We start from the raw sequence: 17,181 nt of genomic DNA on the forward strand, positions 1-17,181 counted from the left end.
TAAAGAGAGAGAAGCCAGTAGAGACAAGCTCATACATTTTCTAGACTAGTAATTTTATCCTAAAATCCACTGAGCTTCTTGAACCCACCTGTTCTACAGCACAAAATATGTGAGCGTCATCTTGCTGGAACCTCCTCACTCTAGTGAGACCTGAGAGAGCACCTGACAATTCATTGCGATGAAGCACCCCAAAATCTGCAAACCGTAATGGCAACTCTCTCCACGAGCGAGGTCTGTGATCAAACATAAGGCTGAAAAAGAATAAATTAAAATTGAGCATTCAAGTCTCAGCAATATTTCAAAACCAGCTATTCTTTTGGAGAATAATTTACACAGGCTGGCATTTTAATTCAACTGATTGAATAGATTACAAGTAGGGCTGGGCCGATGTCAATGTGTCGGTATTGGCCTATATCAGTGGTGTCGACATCAGAAAGTATTGATTGGAATTTATTTACACCAATACCTGCCCATACTTTTCTGCCATTTTTGTCTTTCACAGGGTCTGCAAAAAATTGCTGCATGACATTTTTGCAGTCTAATTATCCTGGAAATTATGTAAACTTTGCACAAGTATAGTAGGGGAAAAAGTGGATTTTCTATCCATACTAGTTATTTTAATATTGTGATATAATTCTCAAATATTTTAAAGCACTATCGTGCATATAATTGGAATGAATTAGGGATGGACCGATACTGATAAAGCACCAATATAAAATTCCAAATGGTTCGTTGACCTCAATAATTGTAAGCTACCAGATGAACCATGTTCTTGCAATGGAAAAGAAGCTGCATATTTAGACATTTACATAAAAAAGTATAGAATAAAGATTATCTGTTTATGTCCATAAAAATTATAACAAAATGACACAATATTGCACTAAATTGTAAGATATTTAAAGATATATCAGATCGGTAATTTTACCGATAAGCCTATATTGGTTGATACCAACAGATAATCAATTAATCTGTTCCATCCCTAAGTGAAATACTTACACAATAATGTTAATCAATATTTTGAACAACTTTTAATTGTTACAATTTTTAAGCACTGGTATCAGTTCAATATGGTTTTGACTCAGACCTAACTACAAGCCTACATGAAAAGCTTACTGTTGCTTTTGGAACCTCAATTCTAATCAATCATGTAAAGAAAAATATATTAATTCAAGATTTCATGGGATACTAATACTACAATTACTTAATAAATATTGTACACACAAATATTCAACAATTTCTCAAGATTGAACAAAATAATTTTGCTTCGCTAGAAAGTTTATTATTATTATTACTCTGAAGAAATCAAGCATAATAATAAACTTACCAATGTCCAGGACAATTCATTGGCTTCAGTGCAAATGTTTCCTTTTCTACATCAAAGGAGAACATATTTTCCTGAAAGGCAAAATACAGGAAGAATATATTAAAATCCTATGTGAAAAAGCTTTACAATCACAAACATGTAAGCAATATCTGTATTTATGTACAAAGTTCTGCTGATCAGGCTTTGGCAGCCTTATTTTGTGGCACCCAGTGGCATGGCGTGACTTTTTCAAAAGTGTTACCGGACATCAGACATTATCATACCAGCAAAATAATAAAACCGCTAAAATACATAAGCACATCATGTAACTAGAATCTCTGGTTTGTATATGCATTTTTCTTTCACATTGATTTCTTGCCACCTTTGGCCAACTGCGATGTTATTTCTCTCTCTCTCTCTCTCTTCTCACTTTTTGGGGAAGGAAAGAAGGAAATGAGAGAGAGAAAGGGAGAAACAAGACAATCATATATCTCTCTCTCTCACGCATTTGGGGGGGACTTTCTCTCTCCCTTCTTTTTTTCTCTCTCTAGTTGAAATGGTGAGTACAGTGAAACCCCGATTTTAAGTTCTCACATTATACGTATTCCCACGTAAGACGTTCAGCCATCCAGGTCCTGGCAAAAGGCTATGCTAAATAATAGGTCGTTCACCTCGATCTTACGTTCGGTCGAACTCCCGTTTCCTGCTTTATACATTTTCTAAGGAGTGCTGATGTAAAATTTGCCAAAAGGCTGGTCGGTTGGCCAAGTAACTTTTCCCTCCTTTTCCTTGTTTTCGCAGCTGTTTCATTCACCCCGCGACCTTGAACTTCCAGACGTTAGGTTTTCATGGGAAGGAGGGAGGGAAGAGGCATGGTTCCACAGTGGGGGGATGCACAAGTTGAATTTATCCTCCCTCACTTGAAGGACAGGAAGGGAAACCTGCACTTCTTGCATTCCCCTTGAAGATGCAATGGGCCGATCATTTTGCCTCAGGATCAGACAACAAGCGAGTGCACTGTTGCCAAACAGATTCTCGCTAAATGCTGCCTTCTCTTGAGTTTGGACACAATGTGTGTGACTGACGTGTCTTTCTTCGAGCTTCCCCTTCAAAAGACACGAGTGGAAAATTGACAATGGGACTTGATCACCATTTGCTTCTTTGCCCACACATTTACAGAATCCTTCCTAGTTGACGGGAATGAAAAAAAGAGGGGCGGGGGACTTGTTTGTAAAAGCTTTTCCTTTCTTCTTGATTGCAGCGTTGAAAATCGAAAAAAATAAGGATTTGCCATACCGGATAACAACTGCACTTTTTCTTCAGTGGAAAGTTGTTTAGATTCCTAAGGAAATACCATTGAAGCTAGTTTGATTATTTTTAATCTGAAGTTTTTTCACGAATGCTATATCATTTGGTTATCAGAATTAAGCTGAAAGTGCACAAGCTAAAGTGATTTTTTTTTATGGGCAGAGAGAGCGATATTTTACTCACTGACTGAAATATATTCTTGTCAAAACAATGTGTGGGGGAGGGGGAGCAAAGTTTGGATAAATGTATTCTTCTTCGCAAGGCAGATAATGTTTTCTCTATGCATATTACACAACTCGTGTGTTGTACAGTGAAGGGGCCAGGAAAAGTGAGTGAATAAATGAGGGGGGCGGCAATATTTTCTGAGAGTAGCCACATTTAGTGCACATCTAAATGCCATTAGAATGTGTACTTGGGCCAAAACATATTTATTTACTTTTTCTCATTTGCTGGACAGATGTAGTGGGCTAGCCGGTAGGGCATCTGACTGCTACCCTGGAGACCTGGGTTCGATTCCCAGGGTGGGTGATTTAAGCTGGAGCTCCTAGAGCCTCAAATAAATTTGTACCTGGGGACAACCTTGGGGGAAGGGGGGTAAAGGCTGCCCAAGGATGATGCTCATCACATGACCTCCAAATTGGCAGAGATCGAAGAATATGTGGGGTAAAGGTGGATGGAGCATGGTGCTGATTACATCGTCTTCCACATCCCCCCTATACATATATGCGTCACGGCATGGTTCTTTGTCATGCCACCTATGGTACTATCTCTAGTAATTACTGAAAAGCGCCAAGTATTTCTGCCCCGATTTTCTTGCTCGTGTGGAAGTGAGCCCCTTTACACAAGACATCTTAACCAATTAACATAAAGGCAAAAAGTGATCTCCCATCTCCTTTCCTCTGACGTCTAAAATTACGCAGTTGCTCTTGAACCTGAATATGCATTCAACGAACATAGCACATAGCGTACTGAAGAAAGAAAAAAAAAATCGCATCTTCACCCACACAAGCTCATTAATCTGCCACTGTGCACAGCAATGCAGTAATTTATTGTGACGTCTAAAAATGCATTGCGTAAGTTTGACACAGCCTATTTTGTTCATTTCATGCTGTTGGGTTGATCGGGACTGGATACATATTCAGCTCAAAGTGGAATCTGAACCATTCTGCACGTCTTCAGGACACTTTGATTACAGTATATAAAGATACAGGAAAACCTCGTTAATACGATATTGGTTAACACGAAGTACCCTTTAATACGAAGTTCTTCCCATTCCCCAGCCGATAAGATAGGATTTTTAATGTATTTCGGTACGGATAAATCGAAATACGGATAATATTTAATACGAAGTTGTTTACAAGACCCTTCTGCAAAACTGGTTTCGCTTAATACGAAGTAGGCACCCGGAAAGCCAAGAAGGAAAGGTTGAACCTGGAGAGAGCTTGGATGCTATTTTTAACTTGACCTCGACTTGTTTCCTCGTCCTAAAAGCTGCTTGGCAACTTGGGGAGGAGCCTACCTAGGTGGCCAGTAGTGCTTGCATTCTTTGTCAATCGCTGAAGACATTTTGTTCCTGCCTGACGAGAAATGAGATAAGATAGCAGCAACCTTCATTCAGACTGGCACCTGGAAGTCTCATCCACCAGACATAAATGTTTCCCCTCTGAACTCGCGGTTTCACAATGGGCGTTATCAGCGTCATTCAAAACATGTTCCCCGGTCTATGGATGACACAAAAAGCGAAGTAACATAAAGCCAATCAATCGAACCCGAAACCGATCTAACCACGCCACCCCAAAAGTATATTACACACACATCATTTTATTTTAGTCGCAATAATTTACGTCAGTTATAGAGATCGGTCATCGGGAGATGCGGCGAAAATTAAAAATGTATATTTTTTAAAATTTATTAGGGAAGGGCCAAAAAAATGAGCGAATATTCCAAAATTTGTGCGAAATTAGTCAAATGGCAGCATAAAACGGCTAGAAATACGCAAGGGATTCGTAAAGTGAAGCGCTACGGTTTCTCTTGAGTGCAATGCTGTTACCCACGACTATTCCTGCGGCCAAGGTGAAATCCGATGCGCTGAGATTAGCACATCCATGATATGTCTGTAGTGTTTGCCTGAACGAAGATACAGAAGGCTTTCTTTTTCCTTTTTTGCTATTGACAACCTGTCATGCAGCTGGGCATTTTCCATCGTTGCCGAACTTGCTCTATTTTAACTTCAAAATTTAACAAAATTCAAATCATATTCAGAAAGAAACATTTTTCCTTCAAATCTGCTTACGGACTTGGAAATACAGGTTAATCCAAATGTTTTTGATTCACAAGGTGTTAGAAATGAACTGATAGTATAGAACTGCACTATGATAAATAAAAAAAAGTAAAGTGCACCCCTGTGCTTAGCACGCCGCCATGAAGGCGTATAGGGGGTGTGGGGGTTACGGCCCACACTTTCTCGATCCGGTCGTGAGTGGGGGTGATGTGATCAGCATCACACCCCTGACTGCCTTTACCCCCCAGGTACCCATGTTATTCGACGCTGGGTGAGCGCCGGGGCTGCTTCCAACGTTAGAAAAGTTCCCGGATTTGAACATGCCGGGGATCGAACCCGGGACCTTCAGCATGGTAGTCAGACGCGTTACCGACTTAGCCACGCGGCCAAATATTGTCACGAAAATTGATAGCATCTATGATAAGCGAAAATTTAGAAACTTTCCGTTTACCTAAATTATTTTCGCACTATACCAGGTAAAACACCACCATTTGAGTTTTTCTGCTCTCAAGAGAATTCATACTTTTAAAGATCAACTGAAGCGGATGTGTAGTTTGGCCATAATATCCACTTAAAAAGAACTCTCTTGGAGTAATAAGAGAAAATAAAGAAATGTACGAGTTGTAGATTTCACAAATTCGCCACGAAAGGGAGGCTAAAGTTTCTGTTCAAATAAGATATTAACTCAATGAGGCCTATTTTACTTCGTAATCCATTCATGTTAATTTGTTATATTCACTTACAGAAGGAATGCAAATTAATAAGATTTCATAATTATCATTGCATGGGACAGCTTATTTTATTATTCCTTTGTCGTTTAAATGCCTATTGTATTGCAGTGTAAATTTGAAAGAGCAATGACCTTGCCGTTTATTATGCAGAATTATTGTAATCCCCCCCCCCTCCTTCCCGGTTAAAATATCGATCCTGACATTCGGCAAATATTGCGATGAATACGTAAATATGTCGCGCCTCGCCACTGCTATTATAAAGGCGTTGCAGAAACATGATTCTCAGGAGGCACCATTATTATTATTTTGGGGGTAAATATGCCTAGTTTGCCCTCGAAGTCCCATGGAAAAAGTACCTTCCTTGCCCTCCATGGAAAATATACTGGGGACGCCCATGCAAAAGGAGAAAGAAAAAAGGCATGGCTGTGGGGGAGGGGGAGGGGCTGCACTGGCACAAGTTGCATTTGTCACCTGAAAGGAAAAGGGAAAGAACACTTCTTGCGCGCTCCGTGCCGAACCTTCTGCCTCACCAATGAAGAAGCGCACTGTTGCCAAACTGATCGGTTTGTGATGCTGCTTTCCCTTGGGCTTGAACACAATATGTGCAAGAGAGTCTTTGATCTCGCTCCCCTCCACAAAATGCACGGGGAAAATTGACAACAGGGCTGGATCATTCACTTCTTTTTCCACGCATTTACAGAATCGGAAATGTGCCGAAGACTTTCCGTTCGACCTTGACAACCTGTTTCTCGAAATTCTCCCCCCCCCCCCTCTACGTTCTCGCTGGTCTGGTAGCAGATGTAGGCGCCAGTGTTTTGTCTTATTCTGCTCCAAACCTGCCACTTGCCGATGTTCGTTTGCCACAGCAGTGACAGGCAGTGACTCATCCAAGATAAAAGAGAGAGACTGCGTTGTTTTGATTCTGAAGGGTGATTACGAAATACAAACACCAGACAAAGCTAGGAGTTAAAGGAGAAGCCAATTTCAGTTCTTGTCGTGCCTTCTGACAAACAAAACCATAATTCTATCTTGCAGCTGACGCAAGGATAAACATCCTGAGCTGACATCCGTGGTGGAATGGTTAGCTGCGATGCCAGGACGGGTTCAAATCCCAGCTTGGGCATGGGTGTTCCTTGTCAGTGTCCCTTCATCACTTTTATCTTATCACCACTCATCGTTATTGACCAAAAATAAAATAAACAAAATAAACATCCTGACACTCAGAGCAGTGCAGAAAAGAAATGCACACATTGCTAGCCATAATATAACCGCTGCTTTTCTTCAGAACCGTCCCCGTGCTGATAATGAAGTGCACAAATGTTCAATGTAGGAATGCATGCTCGAAACTGATTAAATATATATATTTACTTTAAAAATATCGGCGGAAGAGTTGTTTGTCCTCCACAAGACTCCTAAATACAACAATAAGTCATTTATTAACGTGAGCGCAAATAAGATCCCTGTTATGATTTCTAAAAAAGTGCAAGCTTGACAAAGTTTGTTTTGATTTCACTTTATGCTGATGGGCTAATCAGGACCAGAAAACCCAACACTTTAGCCCAACTTTGGCGAATGTTTGGGGTCCCTGGCACTGGCATACGCAGGATTTTGTTTTCGGGAGGGGCTTGAATGCTCAGTCGGTAACGCGTCTGACTACCATGCTAAAGGTCCCGGGTTCGATCCCCGGCCGGTTCAAATCTGGTAACTTTTCTAACGGTGGAAGCGGCCCCGGCGCCTACCCAGCGTCGAATAACATGGGTACCTGGGGGAAACCCTGGGGGGTAAAGGCGGTCAGGGGCGTGATGCTGATCACATCACCCCCACTCACGACCGGATCAAGAAAGTGTGGGGCGTTACCCCCACACCCCCTATACGCCTTCATGGCATGGTGCTAAGCACAGGGGAACACTTTACCTTTTACCTTTACCTTGAATTGTAAAGGTGGATAGTGCATCGTAGCTGCTTTGTAGGGGGTGACATACACAATAAGATATTTCATGTATGAAAAACTTTGCACTCTAAAAAATGGCAATCGGGCTTAATTTGAAGGCGGGTTTGCATTTACCACTCTGATTTTCCCGAGTTCTTTACTGCTTTAATTTGAAAATATAGATTTTCTCAAAATTTCGAAGGGGACTGTAGCCCCTTCAGCCCCCTTCTGCGTACGCCAATGGTCATCTTCCATGTATTATCCATCATTCCATCTTGAGTTTTAAGTCTACTTTATGCATAGAAATACTAATCGGGACTGGATCAACAGTTTAAAATGAGAATCAAATGACTGTGTTCCTTCACCATGTATTGAACCTGAGACCTCTTGTTTATGAGGATATGGCGTTATCACTACGTCACCAGAGGTTCTAATCATTCCTCTATAATTTTGAAGCATACTGCTTGAAAGAGAGAGAAAGGGCGGGGAATGTAGTACGCATCACTTCTTCCTAGCTACCTCCTCACTACCCCCCAAAAATGTTGCCTGTGTGCGGCACCGGAAGGCAAATTTTTGCTTGGAACCAACTTGAAACGTCAATCAAAGGGACTGATTCATCAGATACCAAGTTTCACTGTTCATTCATTTGCCAAGGGTCATTTGTAGTACAGCTATCGCGAAGTGAACGTGTATTGTGTTTGAGATCCAGTATGAGCATAAAACGGAAGCATTCTGCATTTACGGTAGCAGAAAAATTGAAAATAATTCATACCGTTGACAAAAATGAGAAAAGTAAAAGTGAAATTGCAAAGGAATTCGGAATTCCATTGTCAACACTGTCTACGTTTATGAAAAATAAGGATGCATTGGAGAAGACTGCTTTCGAAGGAAAGGAAATACTTCAGAGGAAAAGGATGCGTGGGGCAAAATATGGTGACCTAGAAGAGAAACTGTTCGAGTGGTTTTGTGAAGCGAGGAGGAACAGAATTCCTTTGTCTGGGCCGATTGTAAAGGAAAAGGCGGACGAACTGGGTTTGAAGATGGGGCTGCAGGATTTCAAGTGTTCAAACGGATGGCTTCAGCGATTTCAGCATCGCCACGGGATCGTTTCGCTACAAATCAGCGGGGAAGCATCGTCAGTGGATGTAGCAGCTGCCGAAAACTGGCGGGAAGGTGTGAGAGATGTGCTGGACAGTTACCACGTAAAAGATATATTCAACTGTGACGAAACAGGTCTATTTTACAATTTGCAACCCGAGAGAACTTTAGCACTAAAAGGCGAAACATGTAGAGGTGGAAAAAAGAGCAAAGAAAGAGTGACCGTGTTGTTAGCGTGCAACGGTGATGGTTCCGAAAAACTGAAACCTTTGGTGATTGGGAAATTTGCGAAACCTCGCTGTTTCAAGGGGATAAAGCATCTCCCTGCTAATTATGCTTTTAACAAAAATGCATGGATGACTAGGAAGTTATTCGTGGACTGGCTTTTGTGTTTGGACAGGCGCATGGCATGCAAAAATAGGAACATTCTGTTACTCATGGACCAATGTGCTGCGCATATCACAGACTGTCTAAATTTGAAGAATGTGCGCATATTGTATTTACCTGCAAACACTACGAGCTATATGCAGCCACTGGACCAGGGTATTATTCACCTGGTTAAGGTTTGCTACAGGAAGCGACTGGTTCGTTATTATCTGCGGGAAATTAACCGGGGCGTGCCAGTGAAAGATATTAAAAAATGGACCGTGTTTGATGCAATAAGAAATGTTGTTGCGTCCTGGGAGGAAGTGAATCCTGTTAGTATTGCAAAGTGCTTTGCTAAAGCAGGTTTTGGCGGGAAGGCACCAGATGATGAAATTTTAGATGTGCCTAGCTCTACAGATGACTGGCTCGAATTAAGACATGAAATTGGATGTGCATCAAGTTTTGACGACTTTGTGCAAGTAGATGACCACCTACGAACTACCGAATCTGTCACTCAAACACCAGAACCAAGGGAAAATGATGAAGTAGCGATGGAAGCAGAAGAGGAGGAAGAGCAGGAGACTGAAGATGAAACTGAACATTCTATGCCTACAAGACAAGAAGCATTCAATGCCCTTTCTGTGATTGAATCCATTGTGAAATTGAGTGATGTGGACATTAATGTCACAAGTGCCCTCGATAAAATAAGCGAGTTTGTAGCCCAACACTACAGAAAAAACAAAAAACAAAGCAAAATTGATAACTTTTTCAAGAAAGTTTAACATCGTCATGCATGCATGTGGATAATATGTGACTGCAATTTTGTGTGTGTGTGTGTGTGTGTGTGTGTATATATATATATATCTTTAGACTGCCTAGACTGTGATTTTTGTGAATGTGTTGTCTTATGTGCAAAGACTTTATTTTGCATACTGCGAAACATATTCACTGCTTCGTCGGCTAAATTCTGTAAGTACAATTTTACATTAATTTGTGTATGTCAAAAAAAGTGTAAATTTTATTCTAGTAATGATAGGTCTTGTAGTTTTCTTATAGTATAGTATAGTATGCTTTTTGCATCAATAAGTGAGGAATATAATACTGTATAATGCAATATGTCTAAATTATTGTATGTCATTGAACCCTAAGGGGTAAAGGCAGCCGGAGCATGGTGCTGATCACATTACCTCCAAAATACCCCCTTACCCCCCACATACGCTAAACATGCTTTCATAGCACGGTGCTATATGCACGGGTAACTTTACATTATCTTGTGTCTGGGGACAGGGTTGGGGGGGGGGGGGGTAAGAAAATGTGACTTGTTTATGTTATATTTTCAACAGCTGAGAAATGCATGGAGGATAGAAAAATATTTTCCCACCTGGTTTCGAAAGGAATAAGCGGCAAAAATAAATGTTTTACAATGAGCAGCACAATTGAGGTTCAAGAAATGATTTTTTGTTGTCGATCATAAGGCTGTTGCAGCCACGTATTTTGGGGAAGGGGAACCAAATTTTTCAATAATTAAATAGTAATAATAATATAAATGTTTAAATTAAAATAATTAAGTTATAATTAAATTAAATATTAAATAAGATATGTAAATTTATTAATATTGCATTTTTATAATATATGACTACATAATTGAATATTTATCGAATAATATAAAAAGGATGTTGGATCCATTTGATGAAAAATAAAGTTCCCGAATAATATTTCATTAATATTATCGTGAGTGGTAGAGTGAATAAATCTTCTTTAGTACTGTCATTCAAAGCAGTATAAACCAAAGAAGATAATAATATTCGATTACAGTATTATGCAGAAAAGTGCATATTCAATATTTATTTACTTGGTAAGTCTTTCGGGAGGGGGGGATCCGGACTCCCTGGACCCCCCCTTTTTTCTAAATACGTCCTTGGGCTGTTGCTATTTGTAGCGTAAGAGAATGGCAGGAGCAAAAAACGAAGGTGAAGGAAGCTCTATCCATGAAACGGGCTTTCCGTGAGAAGCGCCTCTCCATGATAGCTTTATAAGTTGGAAACAATTTTTGACAAAGTTTCTTTGCCGTTATTTCTCTCACGAGAAATATCGATGTTTCTGCACCCGCGCGATGACACAGCCCTCGATCTCCGCAAGAACCGCGTGACTTCGCTGGGTGATGTGAAACCTTTCTTGCGCAACGAACACAGATGTTATTACTCCCGTGCGGCGGCGGTAGGCTCGCCCTCGAACTTCGCCAAAACCATGCGAAGTTAGAGTTGACGCACATTTTTTTCTCGCGTGTCAAATATCAATGTTTCAGCTCCCGTATGCTCCTGCTGGGGCCGCTGGAAGCCCGCCACTTGACTCGGTGGTGACGCAAAACGTTCCGACAGCCATTGCACTTTACACGAAAGCACAAGTGATTTTCATGCAGCCGTTGGAATTATTCAATGTAAATATAACACGTACCGAATTTTTTGGGGGCTAAATTTATTGGCGAGAAAATTGAATGTTATACATTCGCTGAAAAACAGTAATGTTCTTTTTATCTTTCCACAATACGCAACCTGTGTATAACAGGTTGTATAACTATACAGGATAAATGGTGTTACCGTCTCCTAGAAATCTCTGTACCTGTGTAAGCTGCGTGCTCTCATTTTGTGTTGAATTTTTAGTTTTAAAAAAATGCACGGCATACTTGAATAAATACAGTTTCTTTAAAACTTACAATATTATTATATAGAACATATAAAGAGCTATTACCAAGAGAATTTTTTTTTTTTACACACGAAAAACAGGCGCCATCTTGAAAAGTTTGGATAACTCGAAGTCGTTTAATACGAAGTTGGCATTTTTTGGTCCCTTGAACTTCGTATTAACGAGGTTTTCCTGTACTTGACATCCAGCTATAAATGGTCACCCCCCTCTCCAATTACCCGGTACTTCTAAAACTAGCAACTAATTACCAGTTTACAGAGTAAACGGAGATCCAACACAATCAGATGCATAACCTGAACCTAATAGGCGACAGTGAGAAGCAGTAATCCACCATCCCTACCCTCGAATGTGGGTCCCCTTTATCCGTCATTGACTTTCACAGCAGGTCTTGCTTTTTCCTTGTAAATTCATAATCATACTTTTCTTGTTGTTAAATAATTTTTGACAGAATATACCCGCAAAAAAGTAGATTGTGTAGTCATTTCTTACTGACACTTGAGTTTTACCCCTCCCTTATGCTGTCCCAGTTTTTACTTTTCCTGTATTTTACATTTTTTATTTATGAGCCCCTGAAAAATACATGAAATTGATGAAGGAACATTCATGAAGAACAACCATGTCTAGTCCAGGACTTGAACCCTGAATCCTATGTAGTGAGATCATGAGTTGAGTGTTCAGACACTGAAGTGCACCATGTACTTTGTCATATTTCTTCTTTATTAAGAAGCTGGAGAGCATGTCACAGGCAGTTGAGTGATTTCCAATTCAGCATCAACATTTCGCCTGTGCCAGCATACTTTAAAAAAAATACCAGCATATCTTGAGATGCATTAAGCAAAGTTCAAGACAAATTGTCAACAAGCAAAAGGACTGCCTTCAACCGCAACCCCCCCCCCCCCATTCATACATCCATGCATGCAGCGCACATTTAATCTGATGAAGAATACAAGTGCCCACAGACAATTCTGGGCTGTAACAATCCCACTGACTCTCAAAGGACCATTACAAGCCAGAACTGTCCAAGACTGTACTCTATAATAGTTATCTCAAGATGTTAAGGCCTCCCCGATGGTGCAGTGGTAGCGTCCTCCCCTTGGGATCAAGGGGTCCCGGGTTCAATACCTGGGAGGCACATAGTGGTTCGGATCACACTTTAAACTGTGGGTCAAGTCCCGATTAGTCTTACTGTGCATAAAGTAGACTTAAAACACCAAATTAATCCAATCCAATCAAGATGCTAGGTGGTGGGTGAGGGGTAAATGGGGTGGAAGGGGTGAAAAAGTATATATGCCTCTTCTCCAGATAATTAACAATTATATGTGTGTGTGTGTGCGCACCAAAACTGACCCAAATGAAGAATTCTAACTAAAACAACCTGTTGTTCAGAAAAATAACTACTTCTTGACATGGAAGATCAGTTCCTTACTAGTTGACTTTACACTTCACAATTAGCTAATGTGGCACACTGCATACTTACAGAATAATGCTGCCAGTGTCCAGATGTCTGCCACAGTTTTGAATTGTAGATATTTGGGGTGATAACTTCCTCGAAGCCTCTCTTCCTGTACTCTGTCTTTATGAAATTCATTAGCATGTTGTAGATATGTGCTCCTTTCGGTTGGAAAAAGCAGGAACCGGGACTCAACTCGTGGAAGAAAAACAACTCCTGCTCCTGCAAGAGAAATGTCATTTTGGATTTGGGATGAGCTATCATTCAAGCAATAAGAATCATCAACAGAAATCACAGGAATAACATAAATGTAACTTGAGAAATCCTCTTAATACTTGGACATATACATCTTTAAAAAATAAAAAAAATAAAATGATTTGGCAAATTAAAATAATGAAATTACAATTTGAATGAATGCTACGGAGATGTATCAAGAACAATGTAAAAATACATCTGAAAACTAAAATTACTAAATAGTCTAGACATGTATAGTACTTTGAACTTGAATTTTTCTTAACCTTTACACCGCCGAGCGGTTTTTCGAAAGTAACCCCTCTCTGGCTGCAGCCTTTGCGTGGAATTTTTAAATTTTTACACCTATTTCAGAAAAACGTTATATCTCTGAGAGTAATTGAGCAAATATACTTCGGCTAAATATTGTTTGGAAGAAAAAACATCGGAGCACACGACTGTATACAATTCAGAGTGCCCAATTGAGAAAAACAGGGTTGGGGAGCTAAGTCCCCAAATTTCAATGAAAAAAATAAAAATCTGGCCCTCTTACCCAGCTATTTTGGGAAAATGGCACAAACTTTTGCATTGTTTTAAAAGAATAGACCTTTTGCAACAAAGTGAAACTTGATTCAAGTCTGTAGTCCTCATACAGGCTGAAATATGATGCAATATGTACAATTCTGCATTTTGGCAAAAATAGCTAATTTGCATATTAGAGAATAAATTAAATCTCATATATTGCATTGCATTCATTTCCCAGCTGTCAACCCTCGGAAACTGCCACAGGAAATGAAGGGGGGGGGGAGAGGAGGGGAGGGGGTCATGAGTAAGTGGGTTTTCTTCGACAGGACATTTCAAAGTCTTATCTGAACATCTGTCAGCGTTTACAACATCACGTACAAGTATGAAGGTGAGTAAAAGTTAAACTCACCTGAGTTCTTAATCAGGAGTGTGCACCTCTAGACATTAGACTTTTTACTATTTATGATGCTGATGGCATATGGCATTAAGTTCAATCTTTATTATAAAATTACTACATCTTTTGATAGATAAGCAATACAAGGACATTTAAGAACAGATAATGCTGCACAGAATTATACAGGCTGTGGACTGAGGCACCAAAGCCTTCTTTTCTTAGCCTGCGAAAGATACAGTTTCAGGTGTGTTCTGCATGGAAGACAGATTGACATTTGTTGAATGCTTTTCAAAAATGTCACCTCATTCACTGCAAGCATAAATGGCACTACAGACTATGTAGAACTACAGTATTTATATATAGGACAAAAAATATACATAAAGCAAAAAAATGGGTTCCCATTGACTAGCCGAGTCAGTTGAATAAATGCTCTTTTGAAAATCTCTTCCTGGTATATATACACAAACTAAATTTTCAACTAAATGAGAAACTTTGCTTAAAACACACACAAAAAAACAAGTTCAGCAACATTACAAATGAGCATTGAATATGACAATTCACTCATCTATTTTGGACATTTCCACAGTAAGTCTGAGGCATGAAGAGAGAAGGAAGTGTATGTACCAGTAAGATAAGCTGTTAGATTACTTTAGCAGTGTTACCAAATTTAGCAATATACTGCTTAAACTGACAGATTTAGAATGGTAATTCAACTAAATAAAATGATCAGTTCGGTCAGTTTTGATGTTTAGTGCATATACAATTATTTCAATATGATTCAAAGGTCAATTATTGAACTAGGAACAATAATCTACAAATTGCACTTTTGGTTAGCCCGATCCCATTTTGTACTGATAGGTACTCTTATCAATTCTCGACAGTATTGGCTTAGCAATTCAAAATTATTCTGAATAGTTATAACATAATTAACTTGCGCCAGTGCATCAGCATTTCTAACAAATACAGTGTTACATACTAAATAACTAAAGCAAAGCAGTGCAAATGAAATGAAAAACTACGCTAAAAACAGCTAAAATACAGGATTGGATAGCTTGCAGTGTTTGTTTAATTCTAAAAAAAAACCTAAAACCAAGTCTCTAAACCATTCTTAATAAATTTCAGTCTTCTTATGTTCAACAGAAGGACCTGCAAAGTTTTCAACATGCACTACACCATGGTATCATATGTACACCCCTGTTCACATAAAGTGGCATACATTTTTTAATGTGCTACTCGTTATCAGTAGAGGCACATATTTTTGGTAAATAAAAAAGCAAAATTTCGGTATAAAAACTGAGTCAATTTCGGGTTCAAAAGCGGTAAATAAAATAACATATTGGTGTTATAGCGGTGAAAAATTGGATCAAAAGTGGTATATAAAAAGACATTTTGGTTTTAAAATTGTGAATATAATCCTAAATTTGATTTAAAAACTACACATATTCCACAGAATTAACATTTCACTTCTAATAGCCCATTGATGTAGTTATCCAAGTACTAAGTTTATTTCTGTGTAAAGGAGTCAATTTTTGTTTCTCCAATATTAACAGCAGAATTAATCAATTTTCTGGGAATTGCATAACTCTCAGGATAATTCAGACCTCAGAAGGTGCCGTGTCTTTGAATAAACCCTAAATTTCATGTTTAAGAGTTAATTTCGCTTTTTGCAGTTCATTTCGCATTATTTCGTGACAAAACATGGTCACAAAATGCATCTCACACCTTTCAAAAACATGAAAAATTAACACTACAATGTGTTTTTTTAAATTTCGTTTTTTTCGTCAAAAACGAAATATGCATGCCCCTAGTTATCAGCCTCACCTCAGCACCAATTACCAGCGGCAACAAATGTATAACCAACAAACAATGACAACAAATAACAAAAAATGGTTGGGTATACTAATGACGGGCGAGACCTTTCCAGCCAACATGGCCGGTAACACAGCAAGCTCGTTACCTAAGGATGTAAGTAGTAGTTTCAGAATCATTGGGAAGTAGAGCAGGATGTAAGGTTCATAATTTTGTGATGGAGTTCTTCCTAGAAGAGAACCCTGTTAACCCTTAAAGGATGGCCTTTGACACCAGGTATTTCCCTGAAGGACGGCTTGTGTCACAAGCAGCTTTTTCTCATAGTATGTTACTTTTTTAACATACTGTAACTTGGATAATGATCGGAGATACATGTCTTGAGTTCTGCACGAGTCCAGTCTAGAGGTATGTAATGTAATTAACAATTAGTAAAGTTTAATTTCATTGTTACTATACAGTCAACTCTCGATTCAACGACCTTTCACAGTTCCCGGGAAAAGGGTCGTTATTTCGAAGGGGTCGTTATTGGAATTTGCACCAATTTTCAGCTTAAAGGGAGCTCAAACGGACACAAAGATACCTAGGAGATGGTAACACCATTTATCCTGGTAGTTATACAACCTGTTATGCACAGGATGCGTGTTGTGAGAAGGAAAATAGAACATGAAAAAGTTTTCACAAAAGAGAATTTAAAATAATGTTACTTTGTTTCAATTGTGCACAGTATTTGTTTTTCCAGGAAATTCTTACAATTCTAGTTCATGAGAAACCCGTTTGCACTGAGACCAATGGAAAGGAAAACAATCTCTCGCTTATTGCAAGCGAAACTCGAAGAATCTTGACACCAGTCAGACTGGTGCCAGCAAAAGTCGGGAGATAATCGGGCAGAATGAATGTTGGATTTTATACGGGTTTACTGGAGCATTGTCTGTTACAAGATTAACTGGTAAGATTAGATCTCTCGGGAGAAACAACACAACCTCTCTAGGTACCAGACAACAAAAATAAAGGCAGGGCTGTAATTTTCATTCTGGTTCGGCTGTGTAAAATAC

At 39.3% G+C, this 17,181-nt stretch overlaps 1 protein-coding gene across 5 annotated transcripts in view; it reads right to left on the reverse strand.

The window, feature by feature from the left end:
• ThrRS (threonine--tRNA ligase) overlaps window positions 1–17,181 on the reverse strand; it is a 52,076-nt gene that overhangs the window by 12,635 nt on the left and 22,260 nt on the right. For all 5 annotated transcript variants that reach the window (XM_083140188.1, XM_083140231.1, XM_083140209.1 and 2 more), the window contains 3 exons: window positions 13,198–13,392; window positions 1,325–1,395; window positions 89–251 (listed from right to left, as the gene is read on the reverse strand). In XM_083140188.1, coding sequence (XP_082996314.1) covers window positions 89–251; window positions 1,325–1,395; window positions 13,198–13,392 — 429 coding nt within the window. The remainder of the gene's footprint in view (window positions 1–88; window positions 252–1,324; window positions 1,396–13,197; window positions 13,393–17,181) is intronic.

This window comes from Lepisma saccharinum, chromosome 1, assembly GCF_977018435.1.
Source record: "Lepisma saccharinum chromosome 1, izLepSacc3.1, whole genome shotgun sequence".
Taxonomy (NCBI): domain Eukaryota; kingdom Metazoa; phylum Arthropoda; class Insecta; order Zygentoma; family Lepismatidae; genus Lepisma; species Lepisma saccharinum.